The sequence below is a fragment of the Rhea pennata genome, chromosome 6 (genome assembly GCF_028389875.1).
Source record: "Rhea pennata isolate bPtePen1 chromosome 6, bPtePen1.pri, whole genome shotgun sequence".
NCBI lineage: Eukaryota > Metazoa > Chordata > Aves > Rheiformes > Rheidae > Rhea > Rhea pennata.
Genome location: NC_084668.1, coordinates 37270495 through 37297066, shown reverse-complemented (window position 1 = coordinate 37297066; position 26572 = coordinate 37270495). Strand labels below are relative to the sequence as shown.

The 26572-nt window shown below is 40.8% G+C and overlaps 1 protein-coding gene across 3 annotated transcripts in view; it reads right to left on the bottom strand.

Annotated features, from left to right (window-relative positions):
- Positions 1 to 26572, bottom strand: part of UNC80 (unc-80 homolog, NALCN channel complex subunit) — a 134680-nt gene that overhangs the window by 55080 nt on the left and 53028 nt on the right. For 2 of the 3 annotated variants that reach the window (XM_062578655.1, XM_062578656.1), the window contains exons 23-30: positions 23890 to 24102; positions 19222 to 19357; positions 16775 to 16908; positions 12901 to 13066; positions 7520 to 7620; positions 3862 to 4059; positions 1664 to 1771; positions 819 to 957 (exon numbers count right to left, since the gene is read on the bottom strand). In XM_062578655.1, coding sequence (XP_062434639.1) covers positions 819 to 957; positions 1664 to 1771; positions 3862 to 4059; positions 7520 to 7620; positions 12901 to 13066; positions 16775 to 16908; positions 19222 to 19357; positions 23890 to 24102 — 1195 coding nt within the window. Of the gene's footprint in view, positions 1 to 818; positions 958 to 1663; positions 1772 to 3861; positions 4060 to 7519; positions 7621 to 9161; positions 9366 to 12900; positions 13067 to 16774; positions 16909 to 19221; positions 19358 to 23889; positions 24103 to 26572 lie in introns of all 3 variants that reach the window. The other variant, XM_062578654.1, reaches the window with a different exon arrangement.

Here is a 26572-nt window from a genome sequence, read left to right as displayed (position 1 = left end):
GCTGGCTTATGCTTGGTAACTCATAGACATCCTCTGGCCAACTGATACACTATGAACTTTTCTGCTTCTGTATCAGTTCCATGGCAGAAGATCCAAGCTCATAACAGAAAAATCTACACATTATTTTGAAAGGGCATAATCTTGTACTTTGTAATAACAAAACTAATCTCATTTCTAGATTTCCTTTTTCAAAGTAATATATTCACAGTTATATGGTATCCTGATCTTTTTCTCTTGTAAAGATGCCTTCCAGCTACGTGTCATCAGCAAATATCATCTGCACAATTTACTACCAAGCGAAAATGTAAAATAAAGATAAATACCAAGATCATTCATTGAGCAATGCTGCTGTCTCCCTGCAACATGAGAATTCTTCTTTCAGCACAGCAGAGGAGCTGTGACAGTTCCACTCTCATCCCCTTTCTTTTTCTTTCTTCTTTTTTTTTTTTTTTTTTAAATCAACTATCAGCTGGTACTAACAATTTCCAGACGGCAAAATCTAATACTTCAGTTAATTCTGCGGACATATTAAATTGCTGTTTTTCTTCTACTTACAGAGCCAGTCAAACAAAAAACAATTTTGCTTATTCTCTGATTATCCACTGCAACCAGGGCTTGACAGATTGTTTTCCTGATCCTTCTGACTACCTCTTTAGTACAGAGCACAAACACACACCCAGGTCTTTCAAAACTAAACAGCCTCCCTAAAAACCTTGATGTCATTATGACTTCCTCCATTACAAAGCAGACTTGCAAGGCTCTGATCTGCTGTGAGCTGAGCAGCAGGGGTAGCCACACTAACTGGTTTCGTTCCTTACCTGCTGCTCCAGCCATGTGTTCATCCACACTGAGCAGGAGCTCCCATGCTGCGGGCTGGATGTCCCCATACATCTCTTCAGTGAGGATAGGAGCTGCCTTGATTAGCAGTGATAAAGGTGCAGGGGAGAGGCTCATTACCTGCAAAAAACAAAGCCATGCCTCAGAACTGAGCTGTGCAAACTATATACAGTGAATAATACATTTAGTATTTTCACCCAGGTTTTAGACTGCAGATTATCCACTGACAACCTCTGATTTTAGCCATTTCAGTTAATGCTCCATAGAATAATGTTGTTTTCAAACTTCACTGAAATAGAAGGGTTTGCAAGCTACTTCCTTGAGTCTGTTGCTAGTCACTCATGTCACCAAAACATTAATGAAAAGGACAAAAAGAAAGCAAAACCAAGATGGTGAATAAACACTAATACCTATTCATAAAAGTTTCACAGACTGCCAAGACAACAGGAACACTGAGCAGGAAAGGACGAAGAAAACTATTCCATCCTGATGTAAACGTACAGCTTATATTTAATCATATTTGGAGATTTTTTTATTTTTATTTTTGTAGACCTAGTATTTGATTCATGTTTGCCTATGGGAAACAGAAACAGTGATGACCATTAAATGCAGCTGTGTCTTAAGGCTTCTTTGACAGGGTCACCTTAAGAGGCTTAAATTTAGCACTACTCAGCTGAGGGAAACTATAGGGCTGAACTGATATGCAGGAATGCCAGTTCTTTCCTTCACACAGGCTCAGAGCTCCATGCACCTTTTTTCTTCTTCTTACAATCTGATCTGACATTTATATATCAACCTCCCAATAAGGATATGGCCTAGTCAATACCTGGTGCCTGATGTATTTTAACATTCCAGAATCCTTCTTCCCTTCCAAGTTGATATCGATCACTCTCTTTTTTAGAGAGGGAGTTCTCAAACATGACTTGTCTGAGCACTGGGGGGGAAAAAATGAGAGAGAGAGAGAGAGAGAGAGTTCAAAAGCAGTTCAGATTTAGGTTTCCCAGAATTTGGAAAGGGAGGAAATCACGTACAAGAGGAATTTCTACAGACTAGAAGCTGTCCAGTAGCAGAGGGGTAGCATGCCTTGTAATAGGCCTAGAATCACTGAGATGATCTATCTCACCAATTTTGTACTCTTTTTAATATTGCCTTTCTCCATAAAAGATTAAGGCGGAAGCCAAATGCGAAACGTGAATGTGCACTATGTAATATTCAGAGATGGCAAAAAGCTATGTGTTTTAGGAGACCAGTGCTTTAAGTAGGTTAGGGGTACAGAGTCCAGAGCTTCCTTCTCAAAACCACTGAACTGAGGTGTTTGCTGGGTACAACACTGATTTGTGTCAGCTACATTTTTCCTCTCTTCTTCCTCAGAAAACATAAGGGACAACATATTTCAGGAACTGAACTTACGCCTGCCTGAGAGCTGTCCCAGACTGCCATACATTGAATTGACAGTGACAAGTCTCACTTATGTTCATTATGCACAGTGTAGATAATAATAATTATCCAAATTGGTAGCCTGCTATTTAACGCTGGGGCTCCATAACCATTTATCAGGGATTCACAAGCCTCAAGGGAGCACATGACCATGTTGGCATGCTGCAGCTATCTCCAGCCTTCTATACTGCAATCTGTGAGAGTAAAAGTGAGGCTCCTCTGGAACCTCAATAAATGTGAAAATAATGTGCCCAGGCAGCCAGAGAATAATAGCACTTGAAAAACACTAAAACACGAGGAACATGGGAAAAGCTGTACAGTTAGATCGATTAAATGCTATCAATATTTCTTTTACAGCAAGGTCTGCACAAACACAGTGCATATGTTTGTAGGAAATCTTATTGTCTCCTGATTTTTTTTTCCTTACTGTTGTTTGATGACCTCAGTGGATCACGAAACATGTATCCTGCACCTTGCAGTTCAGAGCTGGTGAGGAAACAACACACCAGAATGCATACTAGTCTTTTGCTACCTTTCCAGAACACCACCAGCTGCTCATCTCAAGCCTTCCTTTTGCAGGGCAGATGACGGCCTCTTTCCCTAAATATTCAGAGTGATGCATCGCTTTCTGTGCTAGAGGAACTATATGGGAGATATTGTTTCCAAGAAAGCAGAATCATTACCTTTCATTTCATCTACTCCATGCTTTGTTCCATACAGACAACCTTCAATTTTCTAACTTGACAGGAAACAAACAATCTACTGGTTGATGAAGAAACATTATAAACTTGTCTCATACGCCTTCATCTTCCACTTTTACAGATGACAGACACTTTACACAACGGAAATCTTGAAGAGAGTTTCACAAACATTTTGCTTCCAATATTATTGCTAAGTTTTTGAATGACTCCACCATTACAAGCATTCAGAGTAACTGTAGCCTGTCTGCTATGATCAGGAATACAGAATATTAACCAGCAGTTGACATGATTCAGCCCACTATCTCTTTGGTTGCTTTACTGTAAGCAGAGAAACGTTTCCACTGAAGTTAAAAGTTTAAAGGGACCATTCATATGGCTAAAAGACATGATCTTCTCTGAATACCTCACTGAACTGGTATTAAAAGTGCATCAATAAAGAGAGAGCACCATTAGACAGCAGCTAATGTAGATAATTTTTTGAACAGATATGGGAGATCACATCTAAAAAAAAAGGAATTATGCAAAAAGTTTTTATAAACTTCAAAAATAATTTTATTAATGGACAAGAAAGAACATATGAAGAAAGAGACTAGACTCCAGAGGCTGAAAAGTAGAGGCCATAAAAGAACACTAAAATTAAGGTCAGGCTTTAGGCTTTTAAATGTCATTAGCAGAAACTAAGATTGTTCTCAATCAATACGGATTATATCCCTTCCATAATACTAAATGACTTACTAGTTTCTTAGAGCAGAGCTGTATTTGTGAAGTACTGTGTTTCATTTCTCATGAAAGAACCCTGCTTAAGTACATTATGCAGTCCTTGATGGTAATTATGTCCTGCATGGACAGACAGACAGACACACACCTGCTTTTGTCATCTACTCACCTCTTTTTGCTTTTTGCCTCTTGCCATGCTGTTCAGTGTGCTGCTCTCTCGGAGAGAGTCCACTGTGTCTCCATACAGGAGTTTGATGGCCCGGACAAGGCGAGCACAGGACCGGCTGTGATGGAGGTAGCAGTGGGGATGGCAGTAGTCAATGTGGGTACATATGAAACTTTGCTGGTTGCACAACAGGATCATAACCTTGAAAGGAAAAAAGTGGAGAGTTACCTACAGAGAGGGCAGTTACAGAGAACTACATAAGGCAGCCAGCGATGGGGACAGTCAAGCTAACTTTTCCACAGCTTAGTGGGGGAACCATGGAGCTCAACACAGCTTTCTGAAAACGTGTGGCTGGCTGTCCTGAGCTCCAGTCTTGCAAGTAGTTCACAAACGTGCTAGGCCTGGCTAAAGAAACATCAATGCTAACAAAGCAGTCTGAGTCAGAATTGCTGTAGATTTGTATGTTTGGCTAAGGGCAGGAGTAAGGCTGTGGGAAGCAGTATTCCCTCAGTTTGCAGAAAAGCAGTTGTATCCTCAACTCCGAGGCAATAACTTAGACTGGGAAATGTCAACAAATCAATCATTATTAGTAAGTAGCAAACCCAACCAGATTATGGGGTTAGCTTTGTCTATGGAAAGGGAACAGAAATGTCCTGATATGCTCTCAAAACGGAATAAGCTGTACCAGTTGTCCTGTGTATGCTTCCCTCACCGTGCTTGGCAGACCATCCAGCCTAGCTTCACCTTAGCTGGCTCAATTACTACTTCTACAAGTGTCGTCGCACGGCAGCAGAGCTGCAAAACTCATCTAAGAAACATAGTAAATATTTGGGCATTTATCTATACTGAGCCCTGCTTTGCTGCAGACACGCTGCTATTACCCCTAAACTAAATAATTAAAGGCAATTTTGGGTAAATCTACACATTAGCGACTGTCTTCTGGACACAACTCAAAAGGCTCCCCCAAAGAGCAGCAGAGCTCAGACCAATAGCTCTTTCATATATGGGTCTTCATGTCACACACAAATGCAACCACTTTGTAGCGCTCTGAAGGAAACACACAGGTAACCCCAAGCCATTACATCAGCTGAAACGGCCTTTTTGAATCCTTCTCTTCATCTCACAAACTAGTGAGGAAATCCCTGGAACCACTAGAAAGAGGCTGTTCTACCTTCTGCATGCATTTCTTGTCTGTGCAGCTGCAATCTATCTGCTCCCTCAGGTAAGGCAGCCGCGTCACTGCCAATCCTCAAATATTCAGACTTCCAAAAAAATCACAAGCTTAATTTAAAACAACTCTGAACAGCATATATGGGATTCTTGTCTTTCCCTGCCCATTCTAGGCCTCACATTACTTGAGGATCACTCAGAAATAACTCAAATCACCAGTGCTGTGGCACAACAGTGTCAAAACAGTGCAAATTTGATCAGCACTGCATATCCCCTAGCCAGTCTCAGCTAGGCACCTGCTGTGAGCACTGCCGTAGAGTGAAGACACCAGGCTCACGGCTGCTGTGAAGATCAGATAAAGGAAATGCTGGTGCATGTGGAGAAGCAACTGGAACCAGTGATCTTTTGGAGTAGTTTGTTAATGGGCATTAAATAAAACAGGTTTTTGTTATGCTGTGGTTTTAGTTACCATCCACCCATACTTTCTTTCCAATGAGCAAAAAGATGAATTTCTCATGCAGTGTTGGTACTTGTGTGGCATTAGCTGGAGCAGGTTATTTTTCAAATCTTCCTTTCTCCTACATAGGCTAATCAAGTGAGAGATTATAGCTTAAGTGTCCTCCAGTTTATGCCTCATTTTTATGAGTTCATATATCCTCCCACAACAAGCAAAAGCACCATGTCCTATCCTAACTGCTAGATAGAGAAATGCCTTCATCCTCTGGCAGTTCATCTCCTACTACACACTCCCATATCTTCATGCTCAGCCTAGTACACTGGCATTATTAAACAAGGTGTAATCATCACCAGCAGCATTAGAGAAGTGACAGAAAAGTGGAGTAGTCCAGGGGCTGAGGAACTAGCCTGGGACGCATGAAGTTCAATTTCCCTGTCCTGCCTCAAACTCCTTGCATGACTGAGGGCAAATCACTCGGAATGTGCATCCTCAAAATACAGCCTGAGGGCTATCTGCAACCCACTATGACAACTGTCCAGCCCACGGGGTCAACTCTTGCCCATTTTCCTTTTTTGTGGCCTCCCTTAAGGAGGAGATGGACAGATTGAATCGTCCAGTCACAATCACTATCTTGATGGGAGCCCTCCGTTGCCCTCCTCCCACCATGTGATGAGCATATACCTGATTATATGCCCATGAAGAGCTAATCAGACACCCTCTCCCAAGTCTGCTATCAAGATTCTGCCATTACAGTATTGGATTCAGTCTGTTCATGCCCCTTAGAAATGTGGCAGCTCACAGCAGGCTGCATGGAATGCTTGGGGGAAAGATGAGAGTACCGAGTCATTTTTGGTAGCCTTCGTTCCCAAAGGCAATTCAGGAGTCAAAAGGAGCTATTCAGGGACATCCGTACGTGCAGGACGTCATCAGTCTGTGCATACGGAGTCAGTCCGGCTCCTCTGGGAAGCACTTGCACAAGGGCACACTGACTATACTGAACCATCACAGAGTGTCATGAGGCAACAGGAGTGTAGAGCCCTCAACTACCACTGGATTTAACTGTATAGACTTGCCCAGCTGTGTTCTGCTGACCGATGACATGTCTAAATCATGGGTACAGAGATCACCGAAATAGATGTCTTAGGCCCTGTACGAGCAAATCACATTTACATTATTGTACTCCAAAAGCGCTAGGCATGTTCAAGTAGTACTGCACCACTTAGATCCACTGGCTGCATTACTTCTTGCACTACTTCTTAAGAGTAGCTACGTCTCTGCACATCCGTCTTGGTTTGTCATCTTGTAAAATGGAGGTAATAACCATTTCCTTCCCAAGACAGTTGAGTTATGGAGACAGTAATACCAGAGACACATAGATGTGTCAGAGCAACCCAGTGCTCTGCTGGGTTAGCTTTTGTTATAGAAGACACTCAGTATAATCAAATAAAATGTTCCAAGGGTATTTTCTTTTCACAAGGTGCATAACTAAGCTCTTTGCCATAGGATTTAATGGAGACAAAAATAAATAAATTGGCTCAAAAAGGGCTTAGATAAACTCACTAAGGAAAAATATTTTGATAACTATTAAACATAGTGGCCACAACAGAACTTCCAGACCAAGCAGCTTCTAAAATACCATTTAGCAGAAGCTGGGAAACAAGGTCATGCTATAACCCATTCTACTACTCTTCCCGAAATATTCACTACTAGCCGTGCTGGAAATAAAATATTGAACCAGACAGAATTTTCAGCTGAGATAGCATGGCTGTCCCTGCATGCCTAGTGAGAAATGGTCCCTTAGAAACTAAATACATGAAATAGACAGGAGGAGCAAGACCAAAACGCTCCAGTTTTTCTCCATTTTAGATGCTTGCAGATGGCAAACGTCCATTTCCCAAAAGTTGCAGCTTACTTACGCTTGAGATCCTTCATGCTACATCAAGAAAGCAGAGATTCTGATCAGGTCATTGCCAGCACAAAGGTTTTTCTACTGAAAACACCAGCCTCGAGAGAGCTGCAGAGACCCATACTTACATGCAGCCACGACATGTTCCGATGATAGTTCTCCTCCGTGCCTGTGTTGCTCAGCACCTCGGGCTCAATGCTAGGTTCGCTCGCGCTCCAAGGGCTCCCTTCTTCAAAAGAAAAATACCCAAAAGGTGTTTGCTTTTATTGCTCCCTATGTGCTTAAAGCCTAGGGACAGCACTTGTAAGCCAGGCCAGCCTTGTGGAAACAGACCAGAGTACACAGAATATGCCACTGTGAAAGGACTGCTTTTGGACACCCCTCACCAATCTTTGTTTTGTGCTGGCTTGACAATTACAAGAACCTCTCATATGCAGCTCACAGGCAATCTTGTCAATAGCAAACACTGATCCCTCCCCACTTCTTTCTTTAATGGAAGGGGAGAAGGTAAAATAAAATCATGAAAAAAAATTCTTTGCACCATTCAGATGCTGCAAATGGTTGGTTTAGTGATCTGCATTGACTGGGCTCTGTGGTAAAAACGTCAACAAAAATCCAACTGGAAGTGGCATACAACTAGAAATGCCAATGGGCAAAGTCACTGTAAAGTGCCCACGAAAACTGCTAACAACATGGGGATGAAAGGGGAAAAAAATCCTGACTCTAGTATACTAATTCTAAAGAACTCATGCAAAGGACAAATTTCTTTGGGAACCACACTGATGCCTGTGTTCCTGCAGCCATTTCATTATCTATGGGCTTGTTGTAATACTAACACCGTTAATGGATGGCTGGGTTACTAACTCTGGTTAGTCCTTTCTCTTCTTTAAGGTAACTGTGACTTGTCAAAGTCTACAGAACAGGCAATCCCACTCTATGTTTACCTACTGAAGTAGCTTTTGGGCAACATTAAAATCACCATTAGGTTTGGTAGGTTATTTCAGCTACCAAAGAATCTAAACTTCAGTTTTTAATTAACATCCCTAGTAGAAGGAGCCCCTTTATTTCAACTGTGATGGAGATTTTTTTACTTGACAGGATGTACATTTGATTTCCAGAAGATAAACATACGGGAATTCATCTTTTGAAGATTAAGGAAAACACCTTTAAAATGTAAAAAAATGTATGTATATGCCACTGTGTAGAAATATGATAAGTAATATGTACATAAATGTTGCATTCTACATATAGAAATATAGATATCTAGTATGTCATATGAGATGCCTATGACATCATCTGCTACACTGAATATGAAGCATATATCTGTACACACATATATCCTATCTGTTAATATGCACAATAAAATATCTCATGTGCGTATGACCTCACATATTCATTGTATCACATGACTTAGGAGTACGTGTGTGCATATACATATATACATACACGCACACGCATGTGCACCCCTGAAGACAGCATGCGTTTGACTGGCAGACACCAGCATTCCAAGAGTTCATGCTCTAACACGGAGCTCTGAATTGATAACGTGTGCACGGAGCTAACTCTGCACCCAGTGTGCCGGCAGCAGGATTTGAACTTGGTTCTTCCCAGGCCCTAGCTCAGGCAGTCCATGAAGAGGACCTCAGGTTTTTCCTAGCTTGCTGGGTGTGGGGTGGGGTCTCTTGTCACTTCTAGCTCTTCTGCAATCACATCAAGGGTTTAGATCCTGCCTATTCGTTCCCTCCCTTTCCACCCACTCATCTAAGTTACCTATATCAGTGACAGTGTCCCTGCTGTGGGACAGCTGCAGCTCCTCATTCTCAGACTCTGAGTCCTGCCGTGATAACTTGGTGCTCTTTAGGCTGCCGGCCCGGCGAATGCTGGACAGGGAACCCCCCTTCTTCACCCGGAAACTGCGGGTTCCTTTAATCTGGAGCAAGCGGGAGCCTCCTATCCTGATCTTCCTGCTGGGAACTGTATTAAAAGAATAAAAGAGGACTTTTTTCCCCTTAATTTTTCCCCATTTATAAAATATATATCCTGGCCCTCCCTTCCCTCCCGACCCTTTGCTGCTAGCGTGTATTGCAGCACCTTTTCTTCTACCAAGGAATATGGGCCAGAGGCTCCCTCCAAAGCCACCGCCAATGCAGTTCTGTCAATCAGCCAGTAAAGATGTTTTTCAGAAATGTGTCCAGAACCTCTTTTCCTGGAGACCTAGTACCTCACCTCTGGCCTTGTCTGTATTTGGATTTAGCCCTCATTCAACCACCAGCAAGTAGAGTCAGCTGCTCTAACAGAAACCCAAAATGTGGACAAGGAAAATCTACAACTCACACCAGTTTGAGCCAGCTCCTGCGAGGAAACAGAGTCTGCCCAATGGGTGCAAATTGCAGTTTCCTTTGCCAGCCCCTGGGGTTTACATTAGTGCAGAATCACCTCTTGCTAGGGATAGACGGCTGAATCCCAAGAATGAACAAGGCACCATGGACAAACCTATCCTCCTGTGGGCCTGGGTTCTGTAAATACCAATGAGCTCTGCAGTAGGACCAACTATTTATTCACACAGCACGTGTAACTGCAGAAGGGTAGTCTGCTTCATGAGGTTAGCACACAAGACTTCTTTGAAGTAAGATTTGCATAAATCCGTGTCTCTGCATGTTACTCTTCATCATTAGAATGCTTTAGAGGAAACAGGAGCACGTAGATCCTCTCCTTCAGACAAATCAGCAGCTTTCAGGCATTAACAACATCCATTGACACTCTGCATTTTTGATGAGCACAAACATGAAATGGTTCAATGTTCAAAGCACCAACCGCTTGCACTTTCATTCTCCTCTTAGTTCAAAGGCAGTACATGGCAGCATGTCAGTCCAAATGTTGCAACACTCAGTCATTGTACTGCAGATCTAATCACGCAAGGCCACGTGTGATCGATCACCTTTCAGTGTGTGGTTGACAATGAACATGATACAGCTTTTTAGATAAAATGGGTAAGCTAAATATTTCAAAAGAACTGTATTTTGACATGGAGGGAAAAATTAAAAATGCCTTGACTCCTGAGAAGCCCCCTATTCCTACAGAACCCAATCCCCACTCCAATTTTTGGTGACTAATGTCCTGGCCAAAGGCAGTTGGCTAGGTTTTGAGAGTTACTTCTCAGTGCTTGTGAATCAGTTGGGCAAATTGTTGTTGAGCAACTGGAGAATCTCCCTCCAAGTGACCAAGTTGAGTCCCTTAGCAATCACTACTGGTTGAGTTCAGTTCAGACCAAGCTCAGTACAGCTGCTCAGTTCCCCCAAATACCAAACTATTTTAGCACTCATAAATATTTCATGAAGTCTGCAGAATTCCATTTTAGTATCCAAATAGTAAATACAATCCTCTGAGTACAGTATCTACCTAGCTTAATTGTCTATATTTCGAACCTACCTGGAGAAGATTCTAGACAGAAAAAAACGTAGCTTTTGGATATCTGTTAAGCCACACCTGGGGTGAGCAACAAGAGCAAAATTTTTAACACTCAGGAAGAAATGAAAAGAAACAGATTAGTACTTATCGAAGAAGTTGAGATAAAGAGACCTATCACTGCAGGCGAGAAAAATTTAGTTACAGTCACAAACAACATTTTCTTATCTAAACAAGTGTAGATTACAAAAGATGCTTCTGCATCTGTTATGTTTGGCCCAAGTAGATCTCCGGAAGAATATGCTGTGGCCAAAGAAAAGAACATTATTATTATTATTATTATTTTGAAATATAGCATCATTTTGCATTTATTTAGCTTCCACAATACTGCATAATCATTTTTGTTAATGTATATTAGAATTCATCTTTCCTACCATAGTCACTTCTCCCATCCCTGAAATGTAGTAAGGAGGCAGTTTTAATAAAGGAAAACTAGGTGACAGCTTAGGGAAAAGAGAGAAAGGTTGGAAAAGACTCAACTGAACTGCAGGGAAAATGTAGTTAAATAGAGTCAGGGATGCAGAAAGTTAATACTATCACCTTGCAAAAAGAACCTAATTCTGGATAATGCCAGTAGCACAGTAACACGTGGAGGCAAGCCTAAGCCAACACGGTCTCTAAGGAAAATGGGATAGTTAGAGGTCTGCCACCACCATTTTCCAGCTTGACCATGTGCTTGTAGGCATTCTCCCACTCAGATAACGTTTCAGTGGATGGGACTGCTACTTTATAGGCTTAGGACTGATTTCAAATAACTGCTGTAACAATTTTAATTAAAAAAACCCACTTTTCTGTATCTAAATAGTTAGAGACATCTTATCCCATTGATCTTTTTTGTCAGACATAAGGATGTATACTTCTCTGGGCTATCAGTATGCCAAGGGTACAAAGACCTAGGCTGATCATCATTTTATGCAGCTGACCTCCCTTAGATGCATAGCTAGCTATCTTCACAGAAGAACTATCCCACGCTGCACATAATTTGGAGGCAGTTTTACACCACTGGAATCTTGGAAACACTTCTAATATTTTCTCTCGTAATCGTGGTAGGATCACAGCAGATGACAACACAGCCTTTATCCAAAGCCCTTTGGTATCAGTAAAAGCTTCTCTGCATCATTAATACACATTATAATTCCTAGAAGATAACTAGCCACAGGCTCTGTCCTGTTCAAATAATCATCAAACATTTATCCTTTATAAACAATCGTTAAAAATCACCATTCAAACATCTGCACTTTTACGTAGCTATTAAGAGACAGAATTTAAACAGTTAATCTAGAAAACTCATTAGAGGGAGAATCATTTACAGTAACTGGCTGGCAGTTTAGCCTCTAATTGTACATATTAACGATGACTGTATATTGTATTGCAACACTTGTACCATCAGTATGTGAGTTTTGCATGAGATGGCTTAAAATGGAAACAATCTGCTGTTCTCAGCAAACACAGTGAGCTTGAGGTTTGCTTGTACAGTATACAGTATGTTGATAACATTAATCTGCTAGCTGTCAAAAGCCACACAGGTGTGTGCTTTTTATGTGGTAGCAAAGAATTCAAGAGATCAAGTGATCAACTACTGATTTTGTAAGATGCCATGACTTTCAAACTGGTAAAGATTTTCACAGAAAGATTACAGTCTTCTCTTCTATCTGTGGCTTTCCCCGAATAAAGAATTATAATCAGAATAAAAAACAAATAAAAACTCCTTTGATTTATTTTTGAAGTGAATCAAATAGCGATGCTTGTAACAGCATTCCACTGAGAGAATTTCAAATAAGGCATCTTCTTTTTCAGAAATACTGTAATGCTCTCAGTTGGTTTCAGTCATAACAGTGGTTTTATAAAATTTAAAGTCTTTGCTTCTCACATTTACTATCTTGAACTCTGAAGGCCAGAAGCATCTCAGAAATTATTCAAAGTCACATGACTCCACGGCTGCCTGCTTTTTAACACAGTTTATGCAAATGAAAACATAAAATCAAGCGCCACTTCACAAGCCCTGGGAATACAAAAGCCGCTTTGTGCTGACAAACCAACAAACCTTTTTTCTCTTCGAAGCCAGCCTCCGATTTGAGGGTGTGACTGCTGCTGTGCAGGGAATCCTTTGAATCTTCATTTTCATCCAGAACCCCAGCAAAGCTGATCTTTCTTTCATACCTGTGCCGATCCATCTCAGGGTCCAGACGCAGCCTGCACGTCTCCAGATCCTGTGGCAGTACGCAGATCACACAGACATGCAAACAGTATGAGCCCCCATCCTTTTCCCTACAGCCATGGACTTTCAGCTTCAGGAAGAATTGCCTCAGGTTCTATCACGTTTTTTCATCTACCCTGATGCTTTCCAATTCAAGTACTCTTTGAGCTTGCAGCATGCCCAGCCATGCTGTAAACACAGTCAGCACGGAAAGGTTAGCAGGTGTCAGTAGCCAGACCATACACATTCCTGGTTAATGCTGCGGAGTGAATTTGCACCCTGCCTGCAGGCTCATGAGGGAAAAAACAGTAAATGGTCCCTAATAGGCAGTTGGCACGTAAAGGCAGTTGCCCAAGGTGTTTGGTGGAAGATTAGGTCTGGGAAGGACTAAGCTCTCTACTCCAAAAGGCTTCCCTGTGGTTGGTTAGGGAAGGTACCTCAACAGGATTCATCACAGAAAGAAGAGCTGAGAGAAACTTAGCCGCCAATGTGACAGCCATGACAGCATGGCCGAGAGCAAGCTTCCTGTGTGCAGATCAGACTGAAAAGACACAGTGGGAAATAAGGAACAAGGAACATGTTGGCTGCATTTCGATTCTTGGAAATGGGATACTGAGGAATAAACTATCCCATCAGAGAGAAACTAGTTTATACTATTATTTTGTCCTATTAACAGAAATTGCATTAATGATGCCATACACTGGCTTCCAAAAAAGCGTAAGTCCTCAGGTACCACAAACTATGGATTATAATCTGTTTTCTGTAACCACAGATAGAAAAAATGACAGTTAGACTGTAAGCTCCCACACTGGCAAATGCAGTTAAAATACTAGACTCTAAGAGGCCCTTTGTGCCCTTTGATTGGTGACATTAAGCTTTGAGAGTTCTCCACTGAAATATAAGATGGCATTAAACTACTTGCTATAAACAACAGAGCAGGGGATTGGTGAATACCAATAGTAAAGTGCCTGAAATGATCCAAAATAGTTATTTTGAATAAAATACTGCAGGCTCAAGAAATTTCATACTGGAATTTGCATATAAAACTCCTACAGAAGTAACTGAGAGTTACTTGGATAGTGACTGAGTTTGTTATTCTAACAGTTGGTTTGAAAAGAAAAAAAAAAGTTTTCTCAATCATACACCTGTAGACTGAACTGTGCTGAAACGGCTTAATTGATACTAGCGCACCTAATACCAGCTGAAGGCCCAAAACCATTTGTAGTCAGCTTTGCATCTCCAGAAAAAAATTATCCCAAGTGGCCTGTCAGAAGAACTAACAGCTGATTAGAATAAGGAAAATACTTTGACTTTGCTCAACAATCAAACCTGGGATATAAAAAGTGCCTAAAAATAAGGTTGGCAGTCTCTCTGGCATTGAAAATTTCCATGTAAATAGCTTAAAATATATCTAACAAAACATTTAAGATGTGAAAGAAACGTTAAAGTAGTTCAAGATAAAACTATGTCCTTAGACCTGACCAAATTATAGCAGTTTCATAAGTTAGCATTCATAAGCTCAGCCACCACAGCAGTACAGGTATATTCCTAGGGTATGGTTCCCCTTGCTGGAGTTCATTTAACTACAATACTTCTCCCAGCTGTTTGTCAACATGCTCTCACTTGAAATTATTGATCCCACAAATTAACTGACAAAATGAAGTAAGTCTTCTCAGCACACAGTTAGCTGGGCTCTTATCTATCTTCAGCAACTGCTTATGCTAAAATGAATGACTTTGTAGCATAGCAAATGACAAGTTGCAGTCATCTCCCCCTGCTGTGGGAGCAGTAGGCTCCAAGAGAACGTACTCATCAGGTCCAGCCATTTAGAAAGTGAGCTTGTATCTACTCTACCAGCTTCAGCAAAATGCTTTGGCTGGAGCTTTAGTCAGGACTGTGTGTCTCAACGAAACAGAGGTATGGGGGTGCTCACGCCCTCAGCTGGGCATGCGTGGAATGGACTGCATTTTGTGTACTTCAGATGGTTGATCCCTGCCTAGTTCAGTTACAAATGTATCAGGAACACAAAAGCTGAAGAGGACTATCTGTGGAACGGGAAAAAAGTCAGGTATGACTCAGGATCCACTTCTCAGTCAGGTATGTCTGTAAACGGCAATAAGAAGTGAGAGTGGCTCTACTAGAATTTCAACTTCATTGTCTGTAACATGAATCATCTGTAACCCTGATTCCCACTGAAAAAGTAAGCAAGTCAACCCGCTTTTTCTTACACGGAGAGACTCTCATCTGTCTATAAATACAGAAATTTCACTTTTTTATCTGGAGTGTCATTAGGGTTTTTTTGCGCGTTTGCACAAATTAAAAGCAGCACTCCTTGGTCATTTTCTCTGATGGATTCTTGCATAATAGGGTCTTAAGGTTTCTTATGCCTAAACGCCACTCCTCCTCTCCCACACATGAGTCTGAAAAGCTATTAATCAGCTTCATTGCTGTATGGCACGAATTCCTGTTAACCCTAATTACCCAACGTATTCTTAGTTCTGAGCCTAACTACTTCACTGAAATAAATTCTAAATCCTGCTATTACTATGCTATTGGAGACAGTCATTCACTGCATGGTGAAAATATCAATGAAGTGTTTATGAAGACTCCCTCTGAATTTCTCTGTTTTTTTAAAACTGTCTTTTTTGCACACCTCTGGACTGAGTCGCTTCATCATAGGTCTAGTCCAGATTTTGGGAACCAATCTCAGACCCTAATTGCAGCAATATCCAGCCATCAGCCTGTCAAGCACAATTGTCATCCTAATAAAAAAAACAGAATGGTGAGGCTAAATCTTTCTTTAGGTTCACATAGAAAATCAGCTTCTCATTCCCCCTTTCTAATTTTTTAAGGCTGATTTCCTAAAGAAATTAAGCTTAAAACATCATACTGCTTGTCTGACATAAAATCCTCATCTCCTACTGTTCTTATCACCTCTGAAGCTCTGGCCACTTTCAGCCCAATTTGACAAAAGGTAACCTGAGTATCCATGCCTTTTGTGAAACAACAGGCTGAAGGCAGTGTTCAACCATATCATCAGATATAAGAAAATCTGTACAAAAATGAATCATAGGAAGTCAGTTTTTTCATGGGTGCTGCAACTTACAAGATTAGTTGTCACTTAACCAGTTATTTAGCTCACTGTCCATGCCAGGACTTGCCTGTGCCTCTCTGTCTTACAGATGCCTATTTATTTCCTTGCCCTCCTTGCCTTTATTTCCTTACTTCCCCCAGGCCTGTCAAGTCTGTTGTCTAACCTAGGCCCAAACCTGCAAACTCTGAACTGAGCTCCAGGAAATTCTCTGTAAGCCATCCTCTCATCCTTCCCTCGACTGTCTTATTCAGATCTTTATCAACTTGCCCTTCTAATCAGCTCTGTAGCACTTGATCTGCTATATGCTGTAGTCTACCTCCCACACCTCTCAAGCCCTCAACATTCAGCTTCCCAGTCCATCTACTGCCCCCTGTTCTATTTTGAAACCTTCTTGGACTTCCAGTGCATGTTCTGCTTCTCCAGTCTACAAATCTGCTTATGTCCTTAATCGATCCATTTAATGTGCCCTCCTCATTTTGCATATTCATCAGACAATAGCTCTTTTCTCTCTGCATCAGACATCCACCTGGGTTACTTCCCCCCTCCTACCTCTCCTAAGAGATGCACAGAGCACAACAACTGGGTAGGAATGCCTCTCTCTCTCTCCAGTTCCTGTGCTCCACTTACCACAAGAGGCTCAGTACGTGGCCTGGGCATGTAGGGAAAGGTCTCTCGGAGGAAAGTGGTTATCTCCAGGAGGAGCTGACAGGCTGCCATTTTCAGTGCAAAAGGACAACAACATTTGGTAGGATTCACAGTGCCTGCAAAAAAATATTTGTGGTGAGGAAGGAGATTAGGCAACATCTAGAACCAAGAGATGATGGACATTTTCACAAATGGTGCACAATGCAAGTTGCACTAAAAAAAAAGAAGAAGAAAAGAGAGAGAAATCTAGACTTTTATGCTACTTACCCTACACTAAAAGGAAAAGATTCATACAAATATTAGTCCATGTACTTACCAGCACATTGTATGGTACCAGCACACTACAGCGTATTGAAAATGAAGTATCTACTAAAATAACATGACCTTACAGCATTCTGTATATATCTTCTCATTTAATGTTAATACAGGTTAAGAAGTAAATACCCTTCTACACTTTTACAGTTTTGCACTCAGCTAAATCTAGTGCAATCCTGAAAAAGCACCAGGTTAAAACAGGAAAAATATCTCACAATATATGGAGTTGTGACTAGTCAGCAAAGAGGTACTATGCCTATTATTAATTACTACCCTGACAATTGAAAAAGACAGCTTCCTCTGAAATTAGGCTCCTTTATATGTGCACAGAATCCAAGTACCATTGAGAGATAATCAAGAAAAAAAAATCAACTTGTTTATTCAGTTTATGTATTCAAACACTTAACTTTAAACAAACGGTGAAGAGGGATTATCAAATACTTGAAGTGCCTTTGCTTCAAGCGAGTCTAAACAATCAGATTCAAAAGCCCTACAGTTTGCAAGCCACAAAATGCTCTAACGTCATTCCAACTTTCAGAAGTATGAAGCATTCTTCAAGACTTGACAAATTTGCAAAATACTAATTGAGGTAACAAATAGAAATAATTAAAAAAAAAAGATGTGACAACAACTAATCATATCCATTTTTAAATACTGCTTAATATTACCATTTATATGCTTTTGAGAGAGATTTCTGTTTCCACTTGCTTCCCTTCCCACATCTAACTACTTTTCACAAAGAAACATTCCAAATCATACAAAATGAGAGGACCCTGCAGGGATCAAACTAGATTAATCTTCTGACACTTGTTAATTTCTCTATGCACATTACCCATAATGGATGATGGACTTTGTAGGGACTGAAATAATTTGATCTTTCAAATACAGATGTAATGTACAGGGTAATAAAATATCCAACTGCATATTTTATGCTCCTCAGTCCAACCCTTGCAGTCCTCAACGCAGCTTTTGGAAGAACCTCTGCCTTCTGAAAGAATACAGAATAGTTTTCTTCAGATCATGGCTTTCAGAAAAGCCCTGAACTTCTATTGAGTTTTTCAGACCACAGCCTGTTCTCTGTTTGCCTGTCCTGGGCCATCCTGCTAAGCAGCTCAACAGCCGCTTAGGAGTACCTGATATCAGTTGGGGAGCAGGGGTGAGGCAGCCTATTCTGTCTCTTGACCATGGGAATGCAGTTTTTTTTCATCTTTCAGAAGTTATTCACAGTGCAGCAGAGGGAAAATTTCCAGTGCATGGTCCTACTTTGGATATACCTCCCTAAGGGCTGATCAAGTATCTACCACAGCTACCCAAACTCATGTATCTGATAACATTGGCTCCCCACATAATGACACGTGTGAAGATCTAGCTTAGGGCCAATACTCCATCTCGAGGTCATTTCCCATCTCTCTCCTCTACCTCAAAGCTGTCCTTTATACAGTGATAAAAACAAATACAGAACATGAGAAAAGGAGACCAGTAGATGAATAAACAGTGCTAGCACACTACATCCAATGGTGAACTGCAGTACATGTACACAGGAACCAGAACATTACAGTACACAGATGTATACAAATGATGTCTGGAGAGAACATAATGTGTGTTACCACCTTCACCTACACTACTATATGTTTTATACCACTTTTTACAACAGTGTGCTATACTTCTGCCTGAGAACTAGGCAGATATACTGAAATCAAGACTTGAAAGCCTTTGTTAGAGCTGTGCCAATTCACATCAGGTGGGGAGATGACTCTTCAGTATTAAGAAGTACAAAAGCAGCTGATCTTACAAAACTAGTTTAGCAGAGAAAACTGGGAAGAACGAGAATCTGAACCACTTTTGGCAGTCAGGTGATAGCAAGACCCAAGAAATAAATAATTGCCCTGCTCCTGATTTTGCCCCTTTTTCTTTCAAAGTCTGTCTGTGCTGCTACCTATCTGCCACATTGTACAGCCAGGCAGGCAAAGAACAAGGGAGGAAGCTGGAGTGGAGATGAGGGACTGGGAAATACAGCTGAGTGGCAAGAGGATGAAGAGAGAAGAAAAATTAAGTGTTCCTAAAGCAGAGATTCTTACAAGCGGGGGTTCTTGTAGTAAAGGGAGTCTCCTTACTGTCATCTAAAAAGTCTTCCTCCTCATCTTCCTTTCTCAGGCGCCTTTTGGTCTCCTCATCATAAATGAGGCCCAGTAAGTTAGCAGGGCTCTCACTCTCAGCATGGCACAGCTCGTTGAGACGGATACCAATTGCCTGTGGACAGGAAAAGAGAAAGAGAAAGCACAAAGTGAGAATTTCAGCATACCTCACTTGTGGTCAAAAGCTCTGCCTCTGGCAGGCTATGGAGATGTTCCACCCAGAACAAAATGCCCTGGCTTTATTTTTATTGCCTACAAAACATAGTATAGTGGGGAAAGGAAGGACAAGTACTTATTCCTCCTTCCTTTTTTAAAACCAAATTTGTAAACAGTCAAAGTTTAGGAGGATTTTTAAACACATATTTTAGTTCAAAAAAGGAAGGAAAAAAAAGAAGAAAAAAGCAAGCCAGTGCATTAACAGGCAGAAAGAGATTTGTTCACGAATTTCTGCATGAATTTCTTCCATTTTTCTTTCTCCACTCAAAATAAGCATAGTAGATTTTTGCTAAGGCTTTACAATAGGAATACCTGGCCTCTGTTTAAGAAACTAGCCTATGATTTAAGAAGCCAGTAACCATTCCCTCTTTCCTCCACAAAATTGTCGCATGCCAACTAGAAAGCCTGTTTCCATCTTTAAAGGGGAAACTCTCTGATCTTTCCAAGGATTTCATAATATGCATAAGAAAACATGCAAGACAAATGGGTAATACTGTAAAAGACATCCACACAATGAGCAGACACATTTCCAACAAATGTAGTTGCGTTCTCCAGAAGGGTCTTGACTGTTCATTCACGGCTGCTTACCAGCATCATTATCAGCATGTAAACAGCCCTCATAATGCTGTCAGTAAAGCTACAGATAAGGGTGTGCTAGCAAAAAGAATGTATCCTTACTAAAACACTTCAGAGCTCATGCAAATAGTTGCCAATCTCAGTTATCTGTGAGCCTGTACATTAAACTCCATACCCCTCACTTTTTTTTTTTTTTCCACTCGTGTTTCAGTCATTTGTTCGGCTTGCCTCTCTCTAAAGGAATAATTTATCATGTATTATTTATGCTCTGTTGCGTATCTTAAGAATAAAACAATCATACATAATCCTACAGTATCCTACCTATTGAGCACTAAATTTCTAATATGTATTGCCCACATGAATTATCCTTGGTCTTCCCAGCAAACAGATAACACACCACACTTAAAAAGAAAATGCCTCTCAACTGAAACAGCTGATAGACAGACCTGACCAGTCTATCATTCAAAAAGATAGCATCACAAATGAGACTGCTGATTCAGTTGGTTCATCACTGTAAGGGGAAGTCCAAATTTCACCTAGTGTGGGAAGAATTTACCACTGGTATTCTCTGGTGGATACTGGGAAGGTTGAGTTAAAGGATCTGAGTAGGAAAGGAAGGTTTTACATTCCTTCTTGGTCTCACTAAACTTTTACAATGGCACCCTACATCACAATACGTGATGACAGACAAATAAGGATCACCATAATTAGCACAGATTTCCAACCTTCTTGACTGCAAAGAGGAGTGAAAACAGACAGACAGACAGACAGAACAAGACCTCATTTCATTCTGAGACTAATACACTTTTTTTCCTTTGTTCAAGGATCTTCCTGTCAAAGCAGCAGTTCTGCTGTTACAAAGCACCAAGGATGATGTGTTGTACAGTGCGGACAAGAATTTTCTGGTAGCACAGAGCCAGACTTGTGGCACAAAAGCACAGCATACGCAACTTTGAGTAGCCTGATCTGGTCCAACCTTTCTGCATACCGCAGGCTGGCTGTCAGCTTTAGGACCTCATCTGAGCTGGCAGAGATGGGCTGGATGAAGTATACCATCTTCTTGATACTGGAGCTGCTTAGTGAGGTTTGTATGTGCACAGTATCTCTGCCCAGCATGCTGATACTGTCTATACAGTTAACACACAGAAATGGAGTATAGTTTGCAGGTTTCTAGCTCAGCCTTACAGACTTAGCAAGCAGCTGTTATTTGCGCTTGCAGCGTGCTTCAACTGAAACAGCTTCTGGGAGGCAAAAGCAGAGACAGAGGAGCAGCCCTTCCCACCACTTAAAAGAATGTAAAGGAGTGTACCTCCGCAGTGCTATGTGCAGACCAACCCTGAAGCATGAAGCCGTGTGGTGCAGACAGTGCTCTTGTAGGTATACTCTCCCAGCCTCCAGTGAGGAGAAACAGAATGCTAGTGGGCAGCAGGGCACCTTCCAAGGGTGCAATAACAAGAAGAAAAGCGCTTGGTAAAGATTATGCTCCAAATCCTCTCTTGACTAGGATAAAAGTGATGCTTTTCCCCTCTGGGGTGTGGCTAAGCAGCTAACACACACATGCCATTCCTGGAGTGGAGAACGCATCCAGATATGCCTTATAATGCTACTAAAACTAAGGGGAAAGAGAACAATGGTTTTGCTCTATTTGAAACTCATATAATGAAATCAGCATTTGCCACAGAAAAGTGCATTTTATTTAAAAGATCCCAAGAGGGGACAAGATATAAAAAGAGAGTTAAAATATACGAAACAACAAGTTGTAATAAAATATCCCCACTTTGACAGTGTTCTTTTAACTTGTGCCATATGTAGATATAACTGAGAGTTAGGCAGGATGATAATAAATATTTTTTTCACTTTCAGCAGTTCTTTACAGATGCCATTCTGTTTACATGCTGAACCATGCTAAATCATCAGCTATATCAGTGAGGATTACAGGAAAGTCTCATTTCCACAGACTACAGCACATTTTTCACAGTAATATTATAGGACAAGAAAAACAGAAGTGAACTTTCTTGATTTTCAAGTGTCCAAAGTCAAACGTTCCTTGTAATTGTTTCCCTTCCAATGTCCTCAGATTGAGTAGAGATATCTTCTGTTCTTCTACTTCTCAGGCCCAGGCTAGCAAGGCCTATACTTGAAATTACTTGAAATGGATAGCCTTAATTACTAAAAAAGAAGTGTACCTTATGTACTCCTTCCTAAAGGTATAGCTGCTCCTTCTGTTACGCTAACTAATCATCAGAAGCATAGAAAGGTTAAACAGAAGCTGCTGGCCATCAACATTCCCTGGCTCCATTCTCACGTCGTTGCTCCCTTCTTGCATCATGTGGTAGTACTTTAACATTTAGAGAACAAAACCTTCCTGGATTTTTTTTAAACTCAGCCTATTTTAGTTTCTAAAAATGGTAGTTAGAGGGGAATCTAACTGCCTCTTAATGATTACTCACTTGCTCCAATTTTCACAGAAACTGAAGAAACGTCTAGAACCATAAAGTCCACCAGGAGAAGTATATAGCCCTGACTGGTAGCAATGCATGCAAATCTCATGTTCCATGCTTGGAAGGAGTTTTCAAAGGTGTTAGGCTAATGTGGTGACCTCTTGAAATACCAGAGGCAAATAAATTCATAAATTCACTTAAAAAAAACCCAAACAAACAAACAAAAAAAACCAAAAAACAACTTTGATCTCTATGTTGTGATGTTTAAGATAGTCAACTATGCTTGAGACATAACAGAGAGTAGGGCAGGGGTTCCCAGGTAGCATTCACTGGCCTAGCTTCAGAAACAGGAGCAGGACAATAGCCAAGTTTATTATTAGTTCACATACTGAGGCTAGATTGTGCTCAAACCAAAGCTAGGCTCTCCTGTGGGCTGTACTGTATAGCGGGGATATACTGCTGTGGGTCAGCACTGGCTCAGGGTTCTGTGCAATGTGTTCCCATGAGGAGCATAGATTGCTTTAACCTAGGAGAACATGGATTAAGGAGACATTTTTAACATGGCTTACATAAGTACTCCAAGACTGCAGACTATCTGATTTTCAAATCCCTCCAAATTCTGTGGGTTTCCTTTTTTCCCTCTTTTCCTTTCTTTCCCCTGGCCTGGGACACTCACTTCACAAAACCAAAGGTTTTTTATAAAAAAGTGAGAAGCACAAAGCTGACTTTCAGCCAGACATATTACATGTATTACATATCTGATACTATAAAAGAAACTCCTCCCACTATTTTTAGTTGTGTGAAATGACTTGCAGTAAGTGCTGAGCAGGCAGACAGCACTACTGACTAGTTGACGTATTGTAAGAGATCACGAAAAGGTGGCATCAAATGAAACTTGAAGGACCCAAGTTCAAAACAAGCAAAAGGAGATGGTTCTTCACATGACATGTAGCAGACCCGTGGAATTCCCTACCAAAAGATGATGAGGGTTAACAGTTTGTATGGCCTCAGAGAGGCTGAACAAGCATGTTGAAGAGAGCGCCATTGAAGGTTACTTACTGAGCATCTTCTAGCTCAAGCAGTGCAGGGCTAAATGTAGTTGCAAACTAGGAAAAAGCAGTAAGTATAATATAGACTGCTTTTACTCTTCCTTACACATTCCCAAAAGACAAGTGCTGGAAATAGGACAATGCACCAGATGAATCGTCAAGTTGAACAAGAGTGGCTAGCGTTACATTTTAATAAAGTCTATTTCTGCTAGGAGAACAGCTGATCCTGACAGGCTATAAAGTGCTAGTTTGAAGGGAGGCTGTAAGTCCCCAATTTTACTAGGATTGAAATTCTACATATGATCCAGCTACTATTATATTTTGCTGTATTTTTGAATGGGAGTACATGAGAGACAAACACTTACATCTCCCCACTGGTAGAACAGCTTAGCTGCATTCCACTGCAGCTTCTGGTTCCTTTTGTTGCCTACAATAGGAGAACGTCCACGGGACAGGCCTTTCTTGGTAATATTCACATGGTGGCCCTTCATCCACTCTGGCCAGTTGCCACGGTTACAGCGGTGAACAAAGCGTGCACACTCAAGGAACAGGGCTGCTCTCGCCACTACAGGAGCTTCCTGAAATGTTTGCCAAAAAAAAAAAAAAAAAACAAAAAAAAAAAAACACCACACTTAAATACAAATGCATTCTAAAAGCTCTCCAAACGTTAGAGGTTTGACTGCTTCAGAAGGTTATCACGGAGTCACAGATCGAGCAATCTCTCCAAAGTCTGAAATCAGGATCTCTGCCCTCTCTGCATGAGTCTCATCTCTAGTGCTAAACTCAAGACCCATAAACACTGAACAGCTATACTTAATCCAGCCACTAGAGGGGCAAAAGTGCCACATTATAAGCAACATTGTATTTTGCTACCCCTTTATAATCCATTCTTTATAACTATCAAAAATGAAAGCACGCAGCTGACACTTTTACTGGAGGAGTGAGTCCAATTTTCTTTAGCACAAATGACAGTATAGGCACGTGAATCTTAGCTTTTTCATGCCACGATTAGTTTCTGTCAGTGCAGCTTTGAGGTGGAAGTGTGAATGGATGCTTGCTGAAATTAGAAACGGTACTACTTTGTACTAATAACAATCAGATATGGAGGGCCAGATTCTTTACTGGTGTAAATCAATATAATTTTACTGGCCTAGCTTCACTGGCCTTAGCAGGCATTGGAAAATTTAGTGCTCAAGTTCAATGTTAGGTTTAGGAGTTTGAAAGCAATAGTCTTCGTTATTTTTTCAGGATTCAGAAAAATTATGTTCCGTCTACGTTAACATATGTACTAATTGCTTTCTCATACAGCATCCTGTTGCAGCTTTTTATTCATGTTTTATTCAAACGAAGGAAAAAAAAATAACAATCTTCTAACAGTTCTATTGAATAAGAGTAACATTACAGCTGGCCCAAGATTGTAACCCAATACATGACCAGGAAGGCAGAAATTCAAAGTCAGATGCTCAGTGACAGCCAGAAACAAATCTTGTATCTAGCACCTGGGAAAACCATCACAAATTACTTGTTGCCTGCATGAAATACAGGATGCAGGATAAGTGAGGATTTTATTTTATCCTTACAGAGTAAAACCTTATCCAGACCTGGAGATATGTAAGCGTTGAGAAGATGAAGCCACAGCCTTAGTCTCCTATTTTAGTTGATAATATAATCACAGTTTCTTGCCATACAGGAATCTTGTAAAAATACATGTTGTAAAGGTTATGGAATCATTTAAATACTAAACAAAAGGCGAGTACATAGGATTAAAGGCAACAGGGAGGAAGAACGTATGCTGATACAGGAGTTCCACTTAAAAGACCCTATGCGTGAAGGAGAAGTTTCTCAACATCACAGGGCACAAGCTCCCTGTGATAGCTTACCTGAGGCTTAGAGCAACCTGAAGCAGCAGCAAGAGAAAGATGAAGATGTAACAGAATGGACAGGGATGAACTCACACCACAGAGAAACACATCACAAATGGAGATAAATGAATCAGGCAGCGATACATAGCTGAAAAGAACACAAGTTACCACGGTCACTGTCAAAACTCAACACAGTAACAGTAATCTCACAAGACTCTCCCTGTGTACGAAACCATTCAAGATCTACTTTCTACATTAGATCTACCATGTTGTTTTGCCTTTTGGAAATTGTTTTTACATTGTATAAATTGACATGAATAAAACCACATTTTTCTTAACAGCATTTCAAGTACTCCCACTGGAGCTTTTCAATACATAATAACAAAAAAGGCAAAGACCTGAGTGAGAGCATATACAGAATGAATTTGGAATTTTATAGCATGACATTACTGTCTAAATACATATGTTCTGGAGAGGTTTATGACCAAAGAGCTTTTAGATCTGGCTCTCTCTTCAAGGACAGTAAATTTGATAAGACCAATTTACCAGTGCTAATTTTCTTTGCCCTTCCTTATCCTCTTCAAGGCACTTTGAATAAAAATTCATTTCTAACCACCCAATCTCTTTGGGGGTGAGGGGGAAGCAAAACAGCAACAATCTAAAGTAAATAATGTAAATGCAAGTACCAAAGATGCTAGTTAGATAGCTCTGCTCTTTGTCTAGCCATAGAGCAAGTCTGGCATGAGAAGCAGCTGAGGACATACATGCAAGAAAGGTCATGAGTGAATTATTAACCACTGACTAGGAGAATTACCTCAAAAAAGTTAGTTCAGCCTCTCTAGTTACGTTTAAAAAGAGCCAGATAGAAGCCATGACATATCTCCTCATTTCTGTTTCCACTGATCCATAATGCATGACCTGCTCAGTGCAATTTCTGATTTCCTTCCAGGTTGCATATCCTCCTATGAGCATATATTCCTCATACGGAAAAAGGGACAGGGGAGCAACAGAATCTTCCTAACACCTTTGGTATCATTAAGCCAGGACATTAGCAAGTATTACTATTCTTCCAGCTTAGGCTTAGCTTCTGTTCTCCTACTACTTGGTAGAACAAACCTGCTGTAAAGCACTCCCATTATGACATTTCAACAAGAGGTATACATGTTAGAACAGATTAGCTCACACA